This window comes from Ceratocystis lukuohia (genome assembly GCF_044167205.1).
Source record: "Ceratocystis lukuohia strain C4212 chromosome Unknown Supercontig6_pilon, whole genome shotgun sequence".
Taxonomy (NCBI): Eukaryota; Fungi; Ascomycota; class Sordariomycetes; order Microascales; family Ceratocystidaceae; genus Ceratocystis; species Ceratocystis lukuohia.
The window spans coordinates 528,244-545,673 of NW_027263525.1; the positions used below are offsets into that span (position 1 = coordinate 528,244).

At 48.0% G+C, this 17,430-nt stretch overlaps 3 protein-coding genes across 3 annotated transcripts; 2 read left to right on the forward strand and 1 right to left on the reverse strand.

Annotated features, from left to right (window-relative positions):
* Positions 1-715: 715 nt before the first annotated feature.
* Positions 716-5,601, forward strand: HOO65_060144 (Canalicular multispecific organic anion transporter 1; the record flags this gene model as incomplete). The annotated part of the gene is made up of 3 exons (XM_071003601.1): positions 716-751; positions 990-1,331; positions 1,393-5,601. 3 exons carry the CDS (start codon positions 716-718, stop codon positions 5,599-5,601), a joined length of 4,587 nt encoding a protein of 1,528 aa, XP_070857494.1.
* Positions 5,602-6,470: 869 nt separating this feature from the next.
* On the forward strand, positions 6,471-8,015 carry HOO65_060145 (uncharacterized protein; the record flags this gene model as incomplete). Its single annotated transcript, XM_071003861.1, has 2 exons — positions 6,471-7,530; positions 7,597-8,015. 2 exons carry the CDS (start codon positions 6,471-6,473, stop codon positions 8,013-8,015), a joined length of 1,479 nt encoding a protein of 492 aa, XP_070857495.1.
* A 1,927-nt stretch (positions 8,016-9,942) lies between these two features.
* Positions 9,943-11,219, reverse strand: HOO65_060146 (Guanine nucleotide-binding protein subunit alpha; the record flags this gene model as incomplete). Its single annotated transcript, XM_071003923.1, has 4 exons — positions 9,943-9,986; positions 10,052-10,608; positions 10,673-11,015; positions 11,102-11,219. The coding sequence occupies 4 exons, from the start codon at positions 11,217-11,219 to the stop codon at positions 9,943-9,945; spliced, it is 1,062 nt and encodes a 353-aa protein (XP_070857496.1).
* Between the last annotated feature and the right edge of the window lie 6,211 nt (positions 11,220-17,430).

Genomic DNA, 17,430 nt, shown 5'->3' on the forward strand with positions numbered 1-17,430 from the left:
CCCTTGACTTTTTCCTTCTTTTTCTTCGTTTCCTCCTTTTTCTAGATCCTAACTAATCCATAGGACCTAGAGCCCGACTCGGGGCTCATCATCACTACATCAAAACTAACAAGGCACTTCACCTAGATAGGTCTAGTCTAACCCACCAACCTGCCTGTCTAGCTTCAAACCCACAAGGCGATATTTGGCTCATTTTGGGCTGCACAACAGGCATAGCATGTACAACGAATCAATGAAAAGACCAAGGCCCATATTCGCATGTCACAAGACCCGTTCTCGGTCAGCTTCATCCCTATTTACATGGTTAAGAAAAACAATTGCATGTGGAATCAAAGTAGCGGTGGAGAGGGCAGCTGCCGTGTTGTTGATTGGGTGCCCGGATATATATACTAAAAGGAAATATAATAACTACATACACGCTTGTATTCTACCTTGGTCCTGAACTAAGCTCCCCAGGAGGCTATGCTGGCCACTCTAGTAACCTCATTCTTTTGTGAACGGCCAAGTACTTTCTCTTTTGTCTTCTATCGTCACCATTGGTTGGCGTTGGCTATTCATATACCCCCACCCATCTCTTTTTTATTGCATCTCACCTTTCATGGTTATGATAGTGCTATCGCCAGCGCCGCATCTCGTCCGTCTTATATCCCTACCAATTGTGTCTAGTTCTTAGCCCATATAAAGCATCAACACAAGAAGCCTCTACCCACCAGCCATGGACATCTGTTCTCGCTGCTTGGGCGACATATGGGTATGTACTTATCTTATGTTCTCATATTCTTCTTCCGGCGACGAGGCAATTGCCTCTACGTGATCCGTAACCGTACCTGCTATCCAACGGGGGAAACTCTGGGAGATTTTTGGGAGATTTGGGGAAATTTTAGAGCGCACAATTCACACAGAAGAAAATAAAAATAAAAAGAGACGAGATTTCTTCGTGTATCCATCGCTATCCATCGCTATCCATCAGCTACTAATTCCAATCATAGATCCCACACCAAGCGGCATTCAGCCAAGACTGTATTCCATTGCTGAGCTCCCTCCCCACAGCACTCACCTTCGCGGCTCTGGCGGCTCTTTCGCTGCGCCATGTGTGGAAATCCCGACCCGTATGGATGCGTAATTTCGCCGCCGAGGACTTTGACGATGATCGAAGAGTGCTTCAAGAATCGGCGCCGTCATGGGCGATGTTATCTCCACACATTTGCAGCAGGCCGCGCTTCAGCACTAAATGGTTGATGTGTTTTGTCTCCTTGGTTGGCGCTGGGCTGTCCCTCGGCTTGTTCCTGCATCATCACGTCGTCGTTTTCATGGCTAGCTTGGTACCCATGGTTAGTTCGCTCTACATACACAGATCTCATGTTGGTAGGTCCAGTCACTAATCCTCTCTAGATTATCACTGCTGCTTGGGCTGCGTCTCTCCCACATAACTACTCCCTTCCCGTCGGTCTGCTCGTCATCCAAGCTGGTCTCTTTGCTATTCAGTTGGCCATATTGCTAGGAATGCCTGTAGACTACCAGACCCGGAATTTGGTTGTTAGCTGGCTCTTGAACATGCTGCCTTCTTTTTGTTTACTCGTACACCTGCTTCAAGTGCCACTCCGTCCCCATTGGACTTTGGCCTATGGCATCGCTGCGCCCTTTGAGCCACCGTCTAATGAGAAGCGCAGTCCCGAGGATAACCTCACCATGTGGCAATGGATGAGTGTGCGCTGGATGAACCCATTGATTTCTCTTGGGAACATGCGCCAGCTGAACAGCGATGATGTCTGGAAACTGCCTCTTGAGTTCCAGCACGCTAGGCTTCACGCGTATTTTGCAAATCTCGAGGGAAGCATTGTCGTGCGGCTCCTAAAGGCCAATGGCTCCGACTTGGTGATAACTACTTTTCTGGCCATTTTGGAAACAGGCTTGTCATTTAGCGCTGTTGTTTTTTTGAGGTTGTTGCTAGGGGCTCTCGGTGCTGAACCCAATGTATCACCAAGTGACTCGTCCATCTATGGGGGGAATATACGTGCGGCAATTGTCTATGCTATTCTTATTCTCATTGCAAACGTAGCCTGTGCCCAGTCAGAGCTCTTCTCTCTCTGGTTCTGTCGACGCGCCTACGAACGCTCACGGGGCGAGATGATCACAATGATATATGAAAAGACCCTTAACCGCAAAGCCTTCACTTTTCCTGGCAACAAGGCAGATGATGGCGACCGCAAAGCAGCTGACGCAGACCAAAAGCAAAAGGAGGACCAAAATGCACCAGCTTCAACAGGCAAGATCTTGAACTTGATGCGCAACGATGTTTATGAAATCTCGCAGCGGCTCTGGGAGTTCCCTGAGATCATCACATTCCCCTTGAATCTGATCATTTCTACTACATTGATCTGGAAGTTACTAGGCCCATCTTCTCTTGTGGGCATTCTTGTATTGATTGCCGCTCAAAGCTTCAACGCTTTGCTTCTCAAGACTATTTACTCTTGGGAACATATCCGCCGAGGTGTCAGCGACACCAAGCTGCAACTTGTCTCGCAGTTTATCGAGTCTTTGCGTCACTTGCGCTGGTACGATTGGCAAGACAGCTGGCTTGCCCAGATCCTCGAGGTTCGCGAAAAGGAGCTTCGGTTTCGTGTGTGGAATGGTCTTTTGATGAAGCTAATCACAATGACAAACCGCGCCGCAGCATACACATTCCCTGTTGTTGCATTTTGGGCGTACACGGTGGTTGGGGGCAACAAGCTCACCGTCGACCTTGCCTTCCCTGCTTTGAGCCTGTTTACTATTCTCCAGTCTAGTCTGCGCCAGCTTCCTGATCTCATCACCACTATGCTAAACGCTGCAGTGGCCATGGGGAGAATTGAACGGTTCATGGCTGAGCCTGATCGCGAGATTATTGGCGGCAGCATACATACCCAAATCGACATCAATAAACCTGCAGTTCTTGAAATCAAGGATTCATGGTTTTCCTGGCCAGGAAGCGCGGTCAACGTTCTCGAGGATGTCAATGTCTCGTGCTCCAGTGGATTGACTGCGGTTTACGGAAGAGTTGGTAGTGGCAAGAGCGCTCTCATGCATGCGTTTCTTGGCGAACTTGACCGCCATGTTGGCTCAGTGTCTGTGCCCAATGAGATGATGGCGTATTGCGCGCAAATACCCTGGCTACAAAGCATGTCAATTCGTGACAACATTCTGTTTTGCGCACCATTTGATGAAAAGCGGTACCGCCTTGTTTTGGATGCTTGCTGTCTATTACCTGATCTTGCTAGCTTCAAGGCAGGTGACTTGTCTTCCATCGGCGAGAATGGCATTGGGCTTTCAGGTGGACAAAAGGCTCGTGTGGCCCTTGCCAGGGCTGTGTACAGTAAAGCGAGGATTTTGCTACTTGATGATCCTATAGCAGCTCTAGACCACCAAACAGCCGAGAGTATTATGCAGAAACTCTTCAGTACATCGAACCTGATGAAGAGCCGTACTGTGGTGATTGCTACCCATCGTGTTGATATAGTCAAGCCGTATGCCACGCAGGAGCTAGAAATTATTGATGGCAAGGTAGTTCAGCACGTTTCGCCGCCTGTGTCTGAAACAGAATATCCCACCAGCTTTATTGACTCTTCATCTAGCACGCATGAAGACAGTGATGATAGCGCGGAGGAAGACCGTTTCAAGGATGCCATTCCCGACAAGTTTATTGAAGAAGAACATCGCACGCATGGCTCGGTCGTGAGCACAGTGTATTGGCGGTACATCAAGGCAGGAAAATTATACTGGTGGTTAGCCATTATTGTAGGATTCCTGACATACCGCAGTGTGAATGTCCTGTACTACTACTTTCTGAAGATCTGGGGTGAGGGCTACAAACTTTCTCAAAACCTGCAGCTACATGCCTTTTACCACACCAGCTCCATCAACTCGCAAATCCTGAATCTCCCAGACGTCGGGTCTCTTCTTGAACGGTACATGAATCTACCCTCGCCCGAGGACGATGTTAAGCCTTGGCTGTTCTGGTTTGCGATTCTTTCTCTTATCATGGTCATTGCACAGGTGATTCCGGATCTTGTTCTTCTAGCCTTGTCTTATACAGCGGGTCGGACCATTTTCCGTCAAGCTATGCACCGCATCTCCACATCAACCTTCCGGTTTCTTGACGTAACACCAGTTGGGCGGCTAATGAACCGAGTGACCTCGGACATGAGTAGCGTTGACGGCTCCGTAGCGGCCAATATATTCTACTGTGTATGGCATGGCGTCACGTGGACTTCGGCCATGCTTGTTATTGCCATGACGGCGCCAGCATTCTTGGTACTCGCTATCATAATGACTGTTATTTTTGTCCTAGTGTTCCTAAGCTTCCTTTCATGTTCGCAGTCACTTCGACGTCTAGAAATGGTGTCGCTCTCACCTCTAATGAGCAACTTTGGAACACTTGTGGAGGGTCTGATTACAGTACGGGCGTTCCATACACAAAGCCACTTTCGTGACGCCAACATCAAGACTACAGATGCTTTCCAGCAGATGGATCACTTTTACTGGTCTCTGCAGGGATGGCTTCAAAGCCGATTTGATACGATGTCTGCTGTAGCGACCTTTTCCCTGACACTTGCTGCCATTTTAGGATCGCACGGCTCGGGCACTGTAGGCTTTGTCCTGGCTGCAGCATCTAATTTTGTTAGTACAACTCACGTGCTATGTCGAAGATATGGCCAACTACAGATGGAATTTGTCTCTGTAGAGCGTGTCATTGAGCTTCTAGATCTAGACCAAGAGGCCCAAGGCGATATTAAACCGGGGCCAGAGTGGCCATCGCCGACTGACGATGTGGTCTTTGATAATGTCACACTGAGGTATGCCCCTCACCTGGACCCAAGCCTGCAAAACATTTCGATGCGAGTGCCTGCTGGGTCGACTGTTGCTGTTACAGGGCGCACCGGGTCTGGAAAGAGTACCATGGCGTTAGCGCTTCTTGCCACCCTAGCCCCAGAGCTTGCGACACCATACTCAGATACTGAGCCAGAGACAGCAACTTCCTCTTTACTAGACACCACTATTGCCGAGTCGGAAGCATGCCAGGTGCCCTCAACTCCTGGATCAATTTGGATTGGCGATGTTGACCTGTCCCGCGTGGACAAGCATATTCTCCGCCAGAGAATCTCATTTGTCGCCCAGGACCCAGTCCTTTTCCCGGGCACCCTACGTGACAATCTCGACCCTGCTAACAAGTATAGTGATGCCGAATGCGAAGCGGTTCTCGAACGCGTCATGCACGGCTCGGGCTCATTCTCACTAACATCGCCGGTGGATGGCGGGGGCAAGAACATGAGCCAAGGCCAACGCCAGCTCATCGGACTCGGGCGTGCGGTGCTACGCCACAGCCCGATTGTCATCCTAGACGAGGCTACGGCATCGATTGATATGGAGACGGCACTTTACATTCAGAATGTGCTGCGCGAAGAACTTCAAAGCAGCACAGTGTTTACAATTGCGCATCGCGTGGAGGCTGTTAGGGATGCAGACTTTTTGGTGGTCATGGATAAGGGCCGGTTGGCGTACGCGGGCCCGCCACTAGCACAAGCAACAACGGCGGCAGCAGCAGCAGCGGAAGAAACGAAGTGATGGGCCATATAAACTACTTCAAGCCGAAAGAGAGTGATAGGGGAGGGGGTGACGTAAGTAAATCGGGATATATTTGTATGTACACATGGTGGATTTATTGAGTTTTGGTAGACAAAATAGATGTATCAACAGGGCATAGATATATAAACAGCGAGTTCACGCGATTCCGCAAAAAAAACCAGGCGTCGTCATTCAGTAAATCGATCGCTTGTTCTTGGCCGCGTTGTTTCAGCAGCCGATCGATCGTCTTTGCCTGTCTTTGTCTATAGTAGTAACAGTATATATACTAAATGCAATGCTTCCCCAACCCCAACCCCATGCCCATGCCCATGCCAGAGTTAGAGTGGGGCTTCATTTCGTATATGTTACCATTCTTCTCTTGCTAATTAATCAATGTACTGGCACTACTAGTAGCACAACTATAACTTACTGTATCACTGCGCGGTTCTGAGATAAACAAAAAAAAGAAAAGGACAAGGAAAGAAAAAAAACCAGGTTTTTTTTTCCATGTTTTTTTCGTTTTGCTTTTTTCCTCTTGAGTTTACAAACTCAGCCATTTTTATTACTCTCCTACTTCGTACCCGCACTAAACTCCCCTCTTCCACCTGTGTTTATCTTTTTTTTTTTTTTTTTTTATCCTTGGGTTTTCTTTCTGCCTCTCGGCTCAGCCTTGCAGTTTGCAGCAGCTCACCTTCATTCATCTCTTGTTGATAGACCAGCCCCAAAATTGCTCGTATTGCCACCAATTAAAAACATCCACCGATTTAACAATCGGCGAGGTTTTTCGCACTTTGAAGCTTCGTGATAAGCTCTGAGTTCTCTTTCCCCCTCCTCCCTCCCCCAATCCCCTACCGCCCCGTTAAGCGAGTATGTCGATGCGCGCTGGAGCTGCCACTACTGCTCCTGCCCGCTCACCTGTGCGAAACCGCGCCACGTCTATCGCTACATCAACCACGGCTGTCACCGGCAACAACAAGATCACTAAGCCCGGCCCGCCGGCCCGTCGTCACCCGCACTCCCACCCTCACACACACGGGCGGCCATCGCCGCTGCTTGAAGACACGTTGGAGCGTATCGCCAACGGCGAGGACGGCCTGGACGACACCGTCAACGTGAACGTGTCTGTGTCCACTACCGCATCAACCGACCCCGTCTCAATTACCACCGAGGCCCAGGCCAGCATTGACGCTAGCGCTGCCCTAGTCCATCACGAGCAACAACAACACCAGCACCAACACCAACAGGCTCAGGCACAGCAGCAGCATCAAGATCAAGCCCAACATCATCAACAGCATCAGCACCAACACCACGATTTAGCCGCTGTTGCTGCCGACGCTGCTGATACTCAACGCCAGCTGCAAAACCTCAGCGCTGCAGCCAATCTGCTCGCCAACTCTACCAACGACCCAACCATCCATCCCGAACTGCAGCGCCTCAGTGCTGTTGATAACCAATCAGCTATTGCCACGGCTGCACGCACTCTCGATCAGGCCGTGCAAGACCAACTACAGGATATGCAGACCGACAGCAGCATTGGTGCTGCTGCTGCAGCCAGCCTCGTCATGGATACAACGTCGGGCTCAACCAACGAGAACAATTTTGAGACCGCTGAGATCCTTGCTCGCGCCAGCGGATACACTAATCTGGATATCGAAAGTGCGGCAAGCACGCTGAGCAAGCGTCTGGCACCACAACCAGGCCGCAGAATTGCAGTTCAACGCCGCCAGGACCAGACTTTGAATCTGGGACGGCGCAGTAATGTCGAAGCTTTGTTGGCACACATCGCTGGTAATGAGGCGGCTAGCGCCTGCAAGAACTGCCACAAGGGCCATGGCCCGTGGAATACGTGTGTCGTGGTTGAAGGCCAGATGTGTGGTAGCTGTGCCAACTGCTGGTACAATGCGAGTGGTTCGCGCTGTTCATTTCACGGTGAGTAAAGACGACGTCTGTTTTGTCCTAATCAAAATTGCTAATTTTTTCTTCCCTTTGTCACAGAGACCAACAATCCTCAAGCTCATCAGCCCGCTTTGCACAACAATCGCGCGTCTACTTTTCACAGCCAAGCCGCAGCCTCACGTCTCTCGCAAACCTCACAAGGCCTGCTACTGCAGCCTAATGCAGCATTTGCCGCGACGTCGGCCACACAGGCCCAGGGCATAGTAGCAGCAGATTTTGCAGCACTACACTCGGGACTTGATGACGAGGCTACGACATTAATCGAAAAGGCGTTCCGCGAGGTACGTGAGGGCTCGGCACGCGCACGGCACCTTCTGGCTATTGACGCAGCGGCTAAGCAGTTAGCACTGCGTATGCACGAGTATGATGTATTCCTACAAACGCCTGAAGGTGCTCAAATGCGGCAGGAAGAGTTGGAATCTCTTCGTTCACCTGACCCAGCATCGATGAATATGTAGAGAGCAGAAAGGCTTGGCTAACTCTATTATGTGTGTCAATTTCATGGATTCAGTTTTTGTTTCGTTTCGGGATCGTTATCAAATAGTTATATTCCTTCGGCTATGTCTGTATACAATCGTGTTGTATTGCTGTTTTTAGTGTTTCTGTGCTATCGACATGCCATGATCGTTGTAGTTATCGTTGTGACCACCACTATCGGCTCATATGCCTAACTGATGTCAGCGTATTTCGAGTTTCGTATCTCAAGGTGCCGGGTCTCTGGTTATCGTAAAATCAACATAACAAGCACGTTTTGCTTTCCTCGTTGGTAACCGACAAAAAAAGGGGGGGGGAGGTGGGGGAACAAGAGGGAAATTAAGGGAAAGAAAATTCCAAACCCCGCCTTCAACTACTCTCGTAAGAACAAAAACGATCAGGCACTGACTACCCTTTCTCGCCAGCTGTAGACAAACGGCTACCGATCGACGCCGGCCGGCATGGCATGACAGCTGCCGGCGGCTGGTTGGAAGCAACCCGGCAGGCAGCAGGAGGAAATCGGAGAGATGGATCGCTGGAGCGGAAGAAGCAAAGGGAGGGCTGCTGAACGGGAGGGCGTGGATTATTCGGGGCCTACACGGGCTACGGGATGTCATCGGCCGGGTCCGACATCACGGAATTTCTATGCACAATCAAGCTACGGAAGCATGCAGCAGCTGCACTCGGCTGGCACATTATTGCCGGCAGCTGTCAGCTTCCCCCCGGCAAGACTATTCATCTCCTCTCCCGCCAACATTTTGATTTTTCTGTCCTACAGCATTGTCCTCCCCCGGCCCCCACCTAACAAAATCCCCTCATCTGTGGACTAAGGCTTGGGCTTAGACAGACCTCCTCCACGTGCATATCAGGAACAACAGCGTTGCACTAGACCCTGCATCTGACAGGCAGTTGATTAAGACCGGAGTCTTCTTGATATAACCTCAAGGTGGGGAGAGAGAGATAGATACGACAATAAAATCCCATACCAACAATAAAAAGAGCTGGTCAAAAAAATACAGAAAATACAGATAGAGGGAAGCCGGATTCTAGGTTCGTTCGTTTAAGAAGACAGAATAACGGGTCATGAAATGGGGGAAGGGGCCATGCAAATTTAGAGACTCCCTTTTATATATGCCATTTACACACGCACACATATATTCAACAGACACATCATTTAAATTGACGATATGAAAAAAAAATATCAGCAACATTGACAAAAACATTTTCTCGTTCCATCTTCTCTTTCTTGACTAGAAAAGAAAGACACTAAACAAGATATTAAAAGAAAAGGAAAAAAGAAAGGCAGACGAAAAAACAGCAGCAAAACCATCAAGCAGAACGATCAAAAAAGACAAACAGGCGAGCAGTGACAGGGAAAGAAGAGGTAAAAAAGAAAGGAAAAAGAGAGAAACGTTCGTCTTTTCATACAGAGAGGACCTTCCATCACTACTTGGATCAGCTCTTCATGCCCAACCAAGGAAAAAGAAACGGGGGAAAATGATAGCGCGCGGAAGGCAACGCCAGAGATGGAATACAACGAAGAAGGTAGAAGAAGATGAGGGAGTAGGATAAGACGAACCCATGGATCAGGCAAGCTAACCCTGGTCTAGACAGGTTTTACAGCGCAATGTCGGATAAATAGAATCAAGGTCTATCCATCTCCTTCAGTCGGTGAGATGAAAGTCGGATAGGTAAAGCGGGAGAAAAAATCATGGAAGAGGTCAGGTTCAGTTGGGTATTGATGGTATGGAAAATGGACAAGAGTAGAGGAAAAAATAACAAAAGAAAAGAAAGAGAACCACGATACTCGATTAAGGGGAAGAACAGAAGAGAAAAGAAAGAGAAAAAGGAAAAAGCAACCAGTGCGCCCCCGTGCGTGTATATGACATGACAACTGCATGATGAAATGGTCTAGATGAGACCACACAAACGCAGATTTTCCTGGATGATGATGTCTATAGTAACATGTTAGAAGTTGTCATGATATGACGAAAATAAGAAAATGCGGGTGAGAGCTTACCATTCACTGCTGCCATGACAAAGCGTATTTGGGTCGTGTCCGTGGCACAGGTGAAATGAGTGTAAATCTGCTTAGTCTCGTGTTGGTTCAAGCTGACGAAACGGTTGAGGATGTAATCGCAAGCGGCGGCATAGTCATCGCCGCCCTCGTAGTCGGGGAAGTAGTTCTTCATTGGGCTAATGGGTAGCTTCTCCTTGAATCGATCAATCTTGTTAAGGAACAAAATGATGGAGGTCTTGATGAACCATCTAGAGTTGCAGATTGAGTCGAAAAGTGTCAAGGCTTCCTGCATACGGTTGACTGTTTCGTCTTCGAACAACAACTGGTCGTACTCGGAAATAGCCACCAGGAAGAGAATCGTGGTGACATTCTCGAAGCAGTGAATCCACTTCTTACGTTCAGAACGCTGGCCACCAACATCAAACATGCGGTATGTCAAGTCGCCAATAATAAAGGTGGTTTCGGTGATACCAGTAGTCTTGACACGAGAGCGCAGGACATCTTGGTCATTTGGCATGTAGTCGGGAGCAGCAATCCGCACAATGTTGTCAAAGTAGCTGGAATCAGTTAGCATACTGTTCACTTCCTCAATCCAAGGAGAGAGAAGGAAAGGCCACTTACTATCTCGCTGAGTCGTTCAGCTGGTATTCGCGCGAACGCTTAAAGCACTCCTGCACACCGTGATCCTTCCACAGAGCCTCGATGGCAGTGCCAACCTCAGGAGGCAGGACATCACCTTCGATCTGAGCAGGCTGAATGAAGATGGTTTGAACATGGTACTCCATGCGTTGGTCCTCGAGAGGTAGCTCCAGGGTTTCCATGGCCTCAAGAATGACACGCATAGACTGGACTGTGTTACTGAAGATAATCTCCTTGAAAGATTCCCGCTCATCGCGCGAGTAGCCACCCTCGTGGATCAACTTCATTTGCTTAAGGATAGTAGACTTTCCAGATTCACCGGCACCTGTCGTATGGTAATAAATGTTAGCCACGATCTAGAAACATGAGAGCCAAAGCCTCCCGATTAGTTAAATGCGGGCGAGTCCTTACCAAGAAGCAGCATCTTGATTTCGTTTCTCTGGTTCATCTTGTCGCGCTTAAGCTGGTTTTCAATCTCCTCGTTCCGGGCCTTGCCCTCCTTATCCTCTGTGCTCATTCCGCAACCCATTGTGGCAGTATTTCCAGATAGCACTCTGGTAGGTGAACGAAATTGTAAATAATTAAAACTGTAGTTGTAGGATGTCGAGTCGATGTCGACTTTGTATATTGCCTATAGACACGTAGATAGATAAATAGATTAGCTTTAGTTCATCTTATGAGGAAAGAGGTGGCAATATTTCCAACCGCGCCAAGACGTCCGAGCAAAATCCGAGGGACATTGTCAACTCGCAAGTCGCGAACTTTGATGCTGGTCACAATCGCGACAAACGTATCGAAGGACGCATCCGACAGGAAGAGAGTCGCATATGGTGTGCTGCGATTGGTTCACGACGGATGGTACCAAATTGATGGCAGTCGCGTCAATCTGGTCGAACTATCTATGCAGGCAATGATAGATTCTTGACTGATGTTCAAACCAAAGGTTTGGAAGATATCGGTCTGGACGCGCAATTGATGATAGGGGGCAAGTGCAGCATAATTTGTGTAGCTGTCGAGAAGACATACCTAGGATATACTACCTGGCGATAGGTGTGTAGATGGATATTTTCAGGGCGACGAAAAGGGGGGGGGTGGTTCGGAATATCGAAGCGCAAACACAAGAACAAAGACAGTAGTTCTTGGACAGAGGTATTTCGCGTTAATGCGAGAGTCGTGCAAAACCGTAGTAAAAGGAAGGCCACAAAACGATACGATGAGGATATTATCAGGACGATGAAGCTATAGAAGAATCCAAATGTGGATTAGAAAGAACAAAGAGATTAAAGAAGACAAGAAGCAAAGAACAGAGTCTCACAAGAAATGCCGTGTGTTTTGTGACTTAGTTATTCTTGTTTACTCCAAAAAGGCGTCTTGATAAGCGTTGTGTGAATGTGAGGATGGTTGGTTTGTTTAGAGGAACAGGAAGAAGAGGAAGAAGCAAGAATTGACGAAGGGGAGAAGGGAACTGGGGAGTTTTCTTTCTTCCAGGGCCTTTGAAGGAAACAAGGGAAAGAGCGACAAACGCACAGAAGAAAAATGGGAAAATGGGAAATCACGCCCGGTCAGGAAAGCCCGTTGAAGCAGGTGTAAAGGGTCAAAGGGAAAGATGGATAAGGAGAAAAGAACAAAAACAAGAAAGAGCAAGAGCAAGAGCAAGAAACACGGCCAACGCAAAAATGAGAAGAAGGAAAGAGGAACTAAGAGAGAGCAACTGTAAATTGAACAGTGAAATCCAGCTTCAGCCGACACGGTCCTGTAGACAGGGGTAAATGGGTGGCCAGAGACAGGACAATTACCTCTTTGAGGTTTAACTCTACACACTGTGCACGGTCTGTGCTGCAAGAGTAAGGGCCAAGAAAGTCAGGGCAGGGGCAACCGCCAAAAGCATCAAGGGATGAGGTACAATAACATCAACAAGGAACAACCGTCCGTAGCATAGCATCCATGGTGCATGATCCATGGCCATGGCCTTGCGCTGCTTGCCCTCTGGCCCTGCCTATTCTCTCCAGCGACCCTGCCCGTGATCTATGGCTCACGGCCCACAGTCCTCTCCGTCTATTCATGATTCAGTAGCCAATGCTCATTTAATTCAAGCATACCAAGACATAAAAAGAAACATAAAACAACAGCTATTCAATTGTCACTGCGGTTAAGATTTTGATGTCGAACAGAGAAAAGTAGCCCCGTACCCAGTGTGTGGTTACTGCAGAGGACTTCAGGGGTGGTTGGTCGTTCTTTGCTAGGGATTCACACCTTCCGCGAGCAAGCCCCCATCAAACTAAGCAAGACAGCAAGAGTAGAGAGAGGAAGAAGCAATTGCAGAAAGGGCCCAAGCGCAAACGGTTGATAGGCGTATTCACTAGACAGAGACAACCCTAGTAGAAATCATACGACGCTTGCTCTTTTGGCGTGCTTCCTGTTGTACCTTTTTCTTGCTACCTGCTCCTCTAATAGCTATATTTTCTGACTTTGTCAGCCCAGCCAGGTCACAGAATCAATAAGTATTTCCTTTCTTTCTTTTTTTTTTTTTTTTTATTGTGAAGCAAGGGACTGAGGTGCTTTTCTTCTGCTTCGATAGAAGTGCGGTCAAGACAAGGGTTCGCGTACAGTCCATTAAACTGTACGAGAAGCATGTACTGGCCAGCTTAGCACCATCGAGGGCAGTACACCCAGACGGAAAGGTAGCAAACAGAGAGCCCTCCACTAACAAAAAAGGGCTAAAGGACCAGTAAGCCCAGGGACTACAGGCCAATGGGAGGCTACAGGCGGACAGTGCGAGGCTAAATGTTGCTCTTGTCGTTTTAGAATCCTTCTTTCTTAATCGTTTATTTATCGGTTTATTCTTTCCTGTTTCCGTTGTTTCTCTTTTCTGCTTTTTTCTTTTTTTTTTTTTTTTTTTTTTTTTTTTTTTTTTGTTGTTCGCCCTTCCCTGTCCGCTCCAGAAAGGCTACATACAGAAGGCGAGAGACAAAACATGAATACCTCAAGCCTCATACCTTTTCCCAAATATTCACTCCCGTCTCGTAGGAAGGGCAGTGGATATTGCAGCACTTGGAGACTGTCGATAAACTTTCTCCATCGTCTTGTCCTATTGTCCTATCATTCGGGATGGGCACCCCCAAGACACTGGTCTTGTTTTGTGTACTCTGTGCTTGTGCTGCATTACAAGAAGCACCAGCCAGGCCTGTACCACACTACTTGCAATAATTCTTCTTCCATGCTCCCCCCCTTTTTTTTTTCTTGTCGGTTGCTTGATAGTACCAGACTATCTTTACTCTAACCAAGTTCATCCCAAAAATGATAAAACCACCGCAGAGTGCCTCCGTGCTCTTGTTCCTTTTGTTCCTAATTTTTTTTTTCTATGTACATATCACTAGTGTATTTCTAGACTCCGCTCGTGGCGCATGAAAGCTCGTCTTTCGCCGTAGTCTCCCTTTCCCTCCTTTCTTCCCTTCTTCCTTTGGCTGGCAGAAGAGCGGGAGAACAAGCCAAGACTAGATGCCAATGTCCTTGCGCAAGAAGAAGAATAATGGCATAGGCACTGTCTTTCCATCTGGACATGTATGGCAAGACCAAACGAAAACAAGACCAGAAAAGTTATCCATAGATGCTCCAAACAAGGTCGGCACAGGATGAGTGGTTGAGATGAGCCCCAAAGTGCTCCATGGCGGCCGGATAAGTCTACCCGTATCTATACTTGCTTTGGGAGGTCTTGTTTCGGCCTCAACGCGCTCATCATGGTCTTCACAAAACGGATGTCGCCTGGAAATACGACCCCTTCCCCCTTCCTCTGTCTGCTTGCTGAATCACTGCCAAGGAAATTGATTGGATTAAACATTGCCTGACAGCCTATTTGTTCTCGGGCAACATTTGCTACTAGGTACTTGGTTTTGCAGATGTCCACAGCTGAAATCGCTTGGGCTGACTACCATTACTTCATTGCATACATACGTACATACACTCATGCCTGGCTATGCGCTAATCCTTGCCTGGGTATGCTATTGTTGTCTTGCTTTGTACGTTTACCAGCTCCTATCTACACAGTACAGACATAAGAAATACCACAGAAGCTGCAAGAATCTGCAGAAGAACGAGAAGAAGCAACCAATGCGAGACAAGCAGCAACAAAGGCCGATCTCGACCGCTTTTTTGCTTTCTTTTTCTCCCTTACAGGTTCTCTCTTTTCCTTTTTCTTACCTGCTGTGTGTCTTGCTTGTCTCTCCGCTTCACCTTGGTCCTCTTCTGCTTTGATGTTTTATCGAAATTTGTTCTTGTTGCAGAGAGCTGAGCCAGGATCCGTCAAATAGACCCTCTTTCATACAGTTCATCCGTAATATATCGGCACTGTGTGGAATTTGTCGTGGGGGATCCCAAACATCTGGAAGACAATCTCCTGTCCTTTTTTCCATTGATGCTAGTTTTGTCTTGGTTCTGGCAAACTACATTCATGCAGCACTTCAAGCCGTGATTTTTGCAGGCCGCCTGGTACAAGAGAAGATGCCTCCCAGCGTGCACATCAGGAGAATAGGGGACAGGCAATAGCGAAGAGTCTGGGTAAGTAGGGCAGAAGTCACCCTGAAGACAAGCACTGGGCATGACAGACTAGCGGGAAAATGGGTAGGAGATTAAAGAAAAAAGCTTGGTCCCAAAGTCACACAGGGCGACAACCACCAGACCTGCTACCGAAAAGGAAAATGGCAACAGGAAACGCAAAGTCCACAGGGGCCTCTGGGCTCTTACAGGCTACAACAAGTCCGGTACAGCCTGCCAAAGCTAGATCCTGGTGCCTGGTAAAAGAAAAACATCTCCTTCAAGCAATACACCGTCAGGCTAGTCCAGATGTATCTGTTTCCATCCTCACATCTCTAGTAGCCTTGGTCGAAGCTCAAGTCTCTCATGATCTGATCACTTTATGCCTTCATGCTGGGCCTGGGCTTTGAAGCATGGGCCCCGTATGCCTACCCACCTGCGCTAGACGGGCTGTTGCGGAGGAATCAATATCCAGCGGAACGGGAAGAGTAAAAAAGAACGAAAAGGAAGAACTGGCTCGTCTAGCAACATTCAATATCGCTGCAAAATAGGACGCGGAGCAGGGATTTGGAATGCCAAAGTCATAATATGTCCAGAAAGGTCATACAGAGTCAAGTCCCCGAAGCTGCAGAGCAGCTACGTGTAATTAGACATATTGGAGGTGTCGTAAGGCTCGCGATAAGATAAACATAATGGGGACTAAAGCAGAGAGGATGATGGATGAGTGGTTTTGCTGGCGACCAACTCCCTCTGTTTCGTCCTATCGCTCACAACACCGCACGCACATTTCTTTCGGTGTGGCCCTGCCGCTTGTCCTGCCGCTTGTCCTTCCCAACACAAATACCCTCTTTTCATATCCACAAATGAATTATTACTGCCTACCTACCTTCCATTAATCGCCAGGTCTTACCCTACCGACCCTGGCGAGAAACCCTAGCTGAGCTGTGGTTTTGTGTGATGGTGCCCCATTTATATTTTATCACTTTGCCCTGTCAATGAAGAATCACTATGGAAAGAATTTTTGCCCCCAAGATCAAATAGCTTTCCTTGAGACCACGCATACGCATTGCACGCTCTTTCGCTCTTAGTCCCTTCTTTTCTTTTCACTTCTCCCCAACTGGTCTATCCGCTTTGACTTTTTTCTTTTTTACCTTCGGCATCAAACTCCTTTTTCGCCCGTTCTGGGATAGCAAGACACGACTTAGCCCTGGTAGTATCACAACCCGTTAAATGAGGATCAAACGTCTCGCTGCTGCGGACGATGGCCTCTGCTGTGTCGGACTTTGGGCTTTGCGGGGTTTCCCCTTTTTCTGATTGCTCCTCCCTTCTCCTCCTCTAAATCCTGGCCTTGCTCTTCTTTCCGCTTTTTCGTCGTCTTCCCCGCTAACAATCGCTGAATCCGACCTGGCCCTAGTCTATAGAAAAAAGAAACACACCTAACGTATGTCATTTGACACTTCTTCAAGGCTTCTAGTCTCTTGCTACGACAACAATCAAGCTGCACGTGCCATGCTGTTTTTATTGCCCTGCTTCCTTCCCTCTCTCTCGCTCTTTTCTTGGGGGTCGGCACAGCACTAGGAACGAATTGAATACTGCACCCGAAACACGCCTAAGATTGTTTTCGACTTGACAATTCAATTTCCCGATATTGAATTTGACGTTGACGTACTGTATTTCATGCATACAGGAATGGGTTGCAGTCGTTATATGCAATTAGAAACTATTGTCACTAACATGCCATACGAACTCGTGGTGTTTGAGACGAAGGCTCCATTACAGGCCCTATTATGTGCTAATCCTCTGCCCACAAACATCCGTCTTCATCTGTTGCAGCTCCGGCATCAGCTGAATCAGACCTCCCTGATACTTGAGCGCAATTCAAACACAGGTAAACCCAAAGTCTAGATGTCCATCTCTGGCAAATCCGTAACAAGATCCCTTGTTTCTGGATCTTGGGAGGCTTAGAGAGAATAAAAGTGCTACGAGATATCGAACATTCTGCAGCTCTTCTTTTGTCGCCTTGTTCATGCAGCTTGTGCGATTTGCGTTTATACTTTTATGCTTTCAGCCCATCAAACCAAAACTTGCATTCTCTAACCTTCTTGCCTCTCATCTCATCTCCAAACTCCAGGTCACACACTGAAACAAACAGGCTCAGAGCCACGTCACTGCTGGTCCTTTACAACAAGCAAAGCCTTATTGAGATGCGC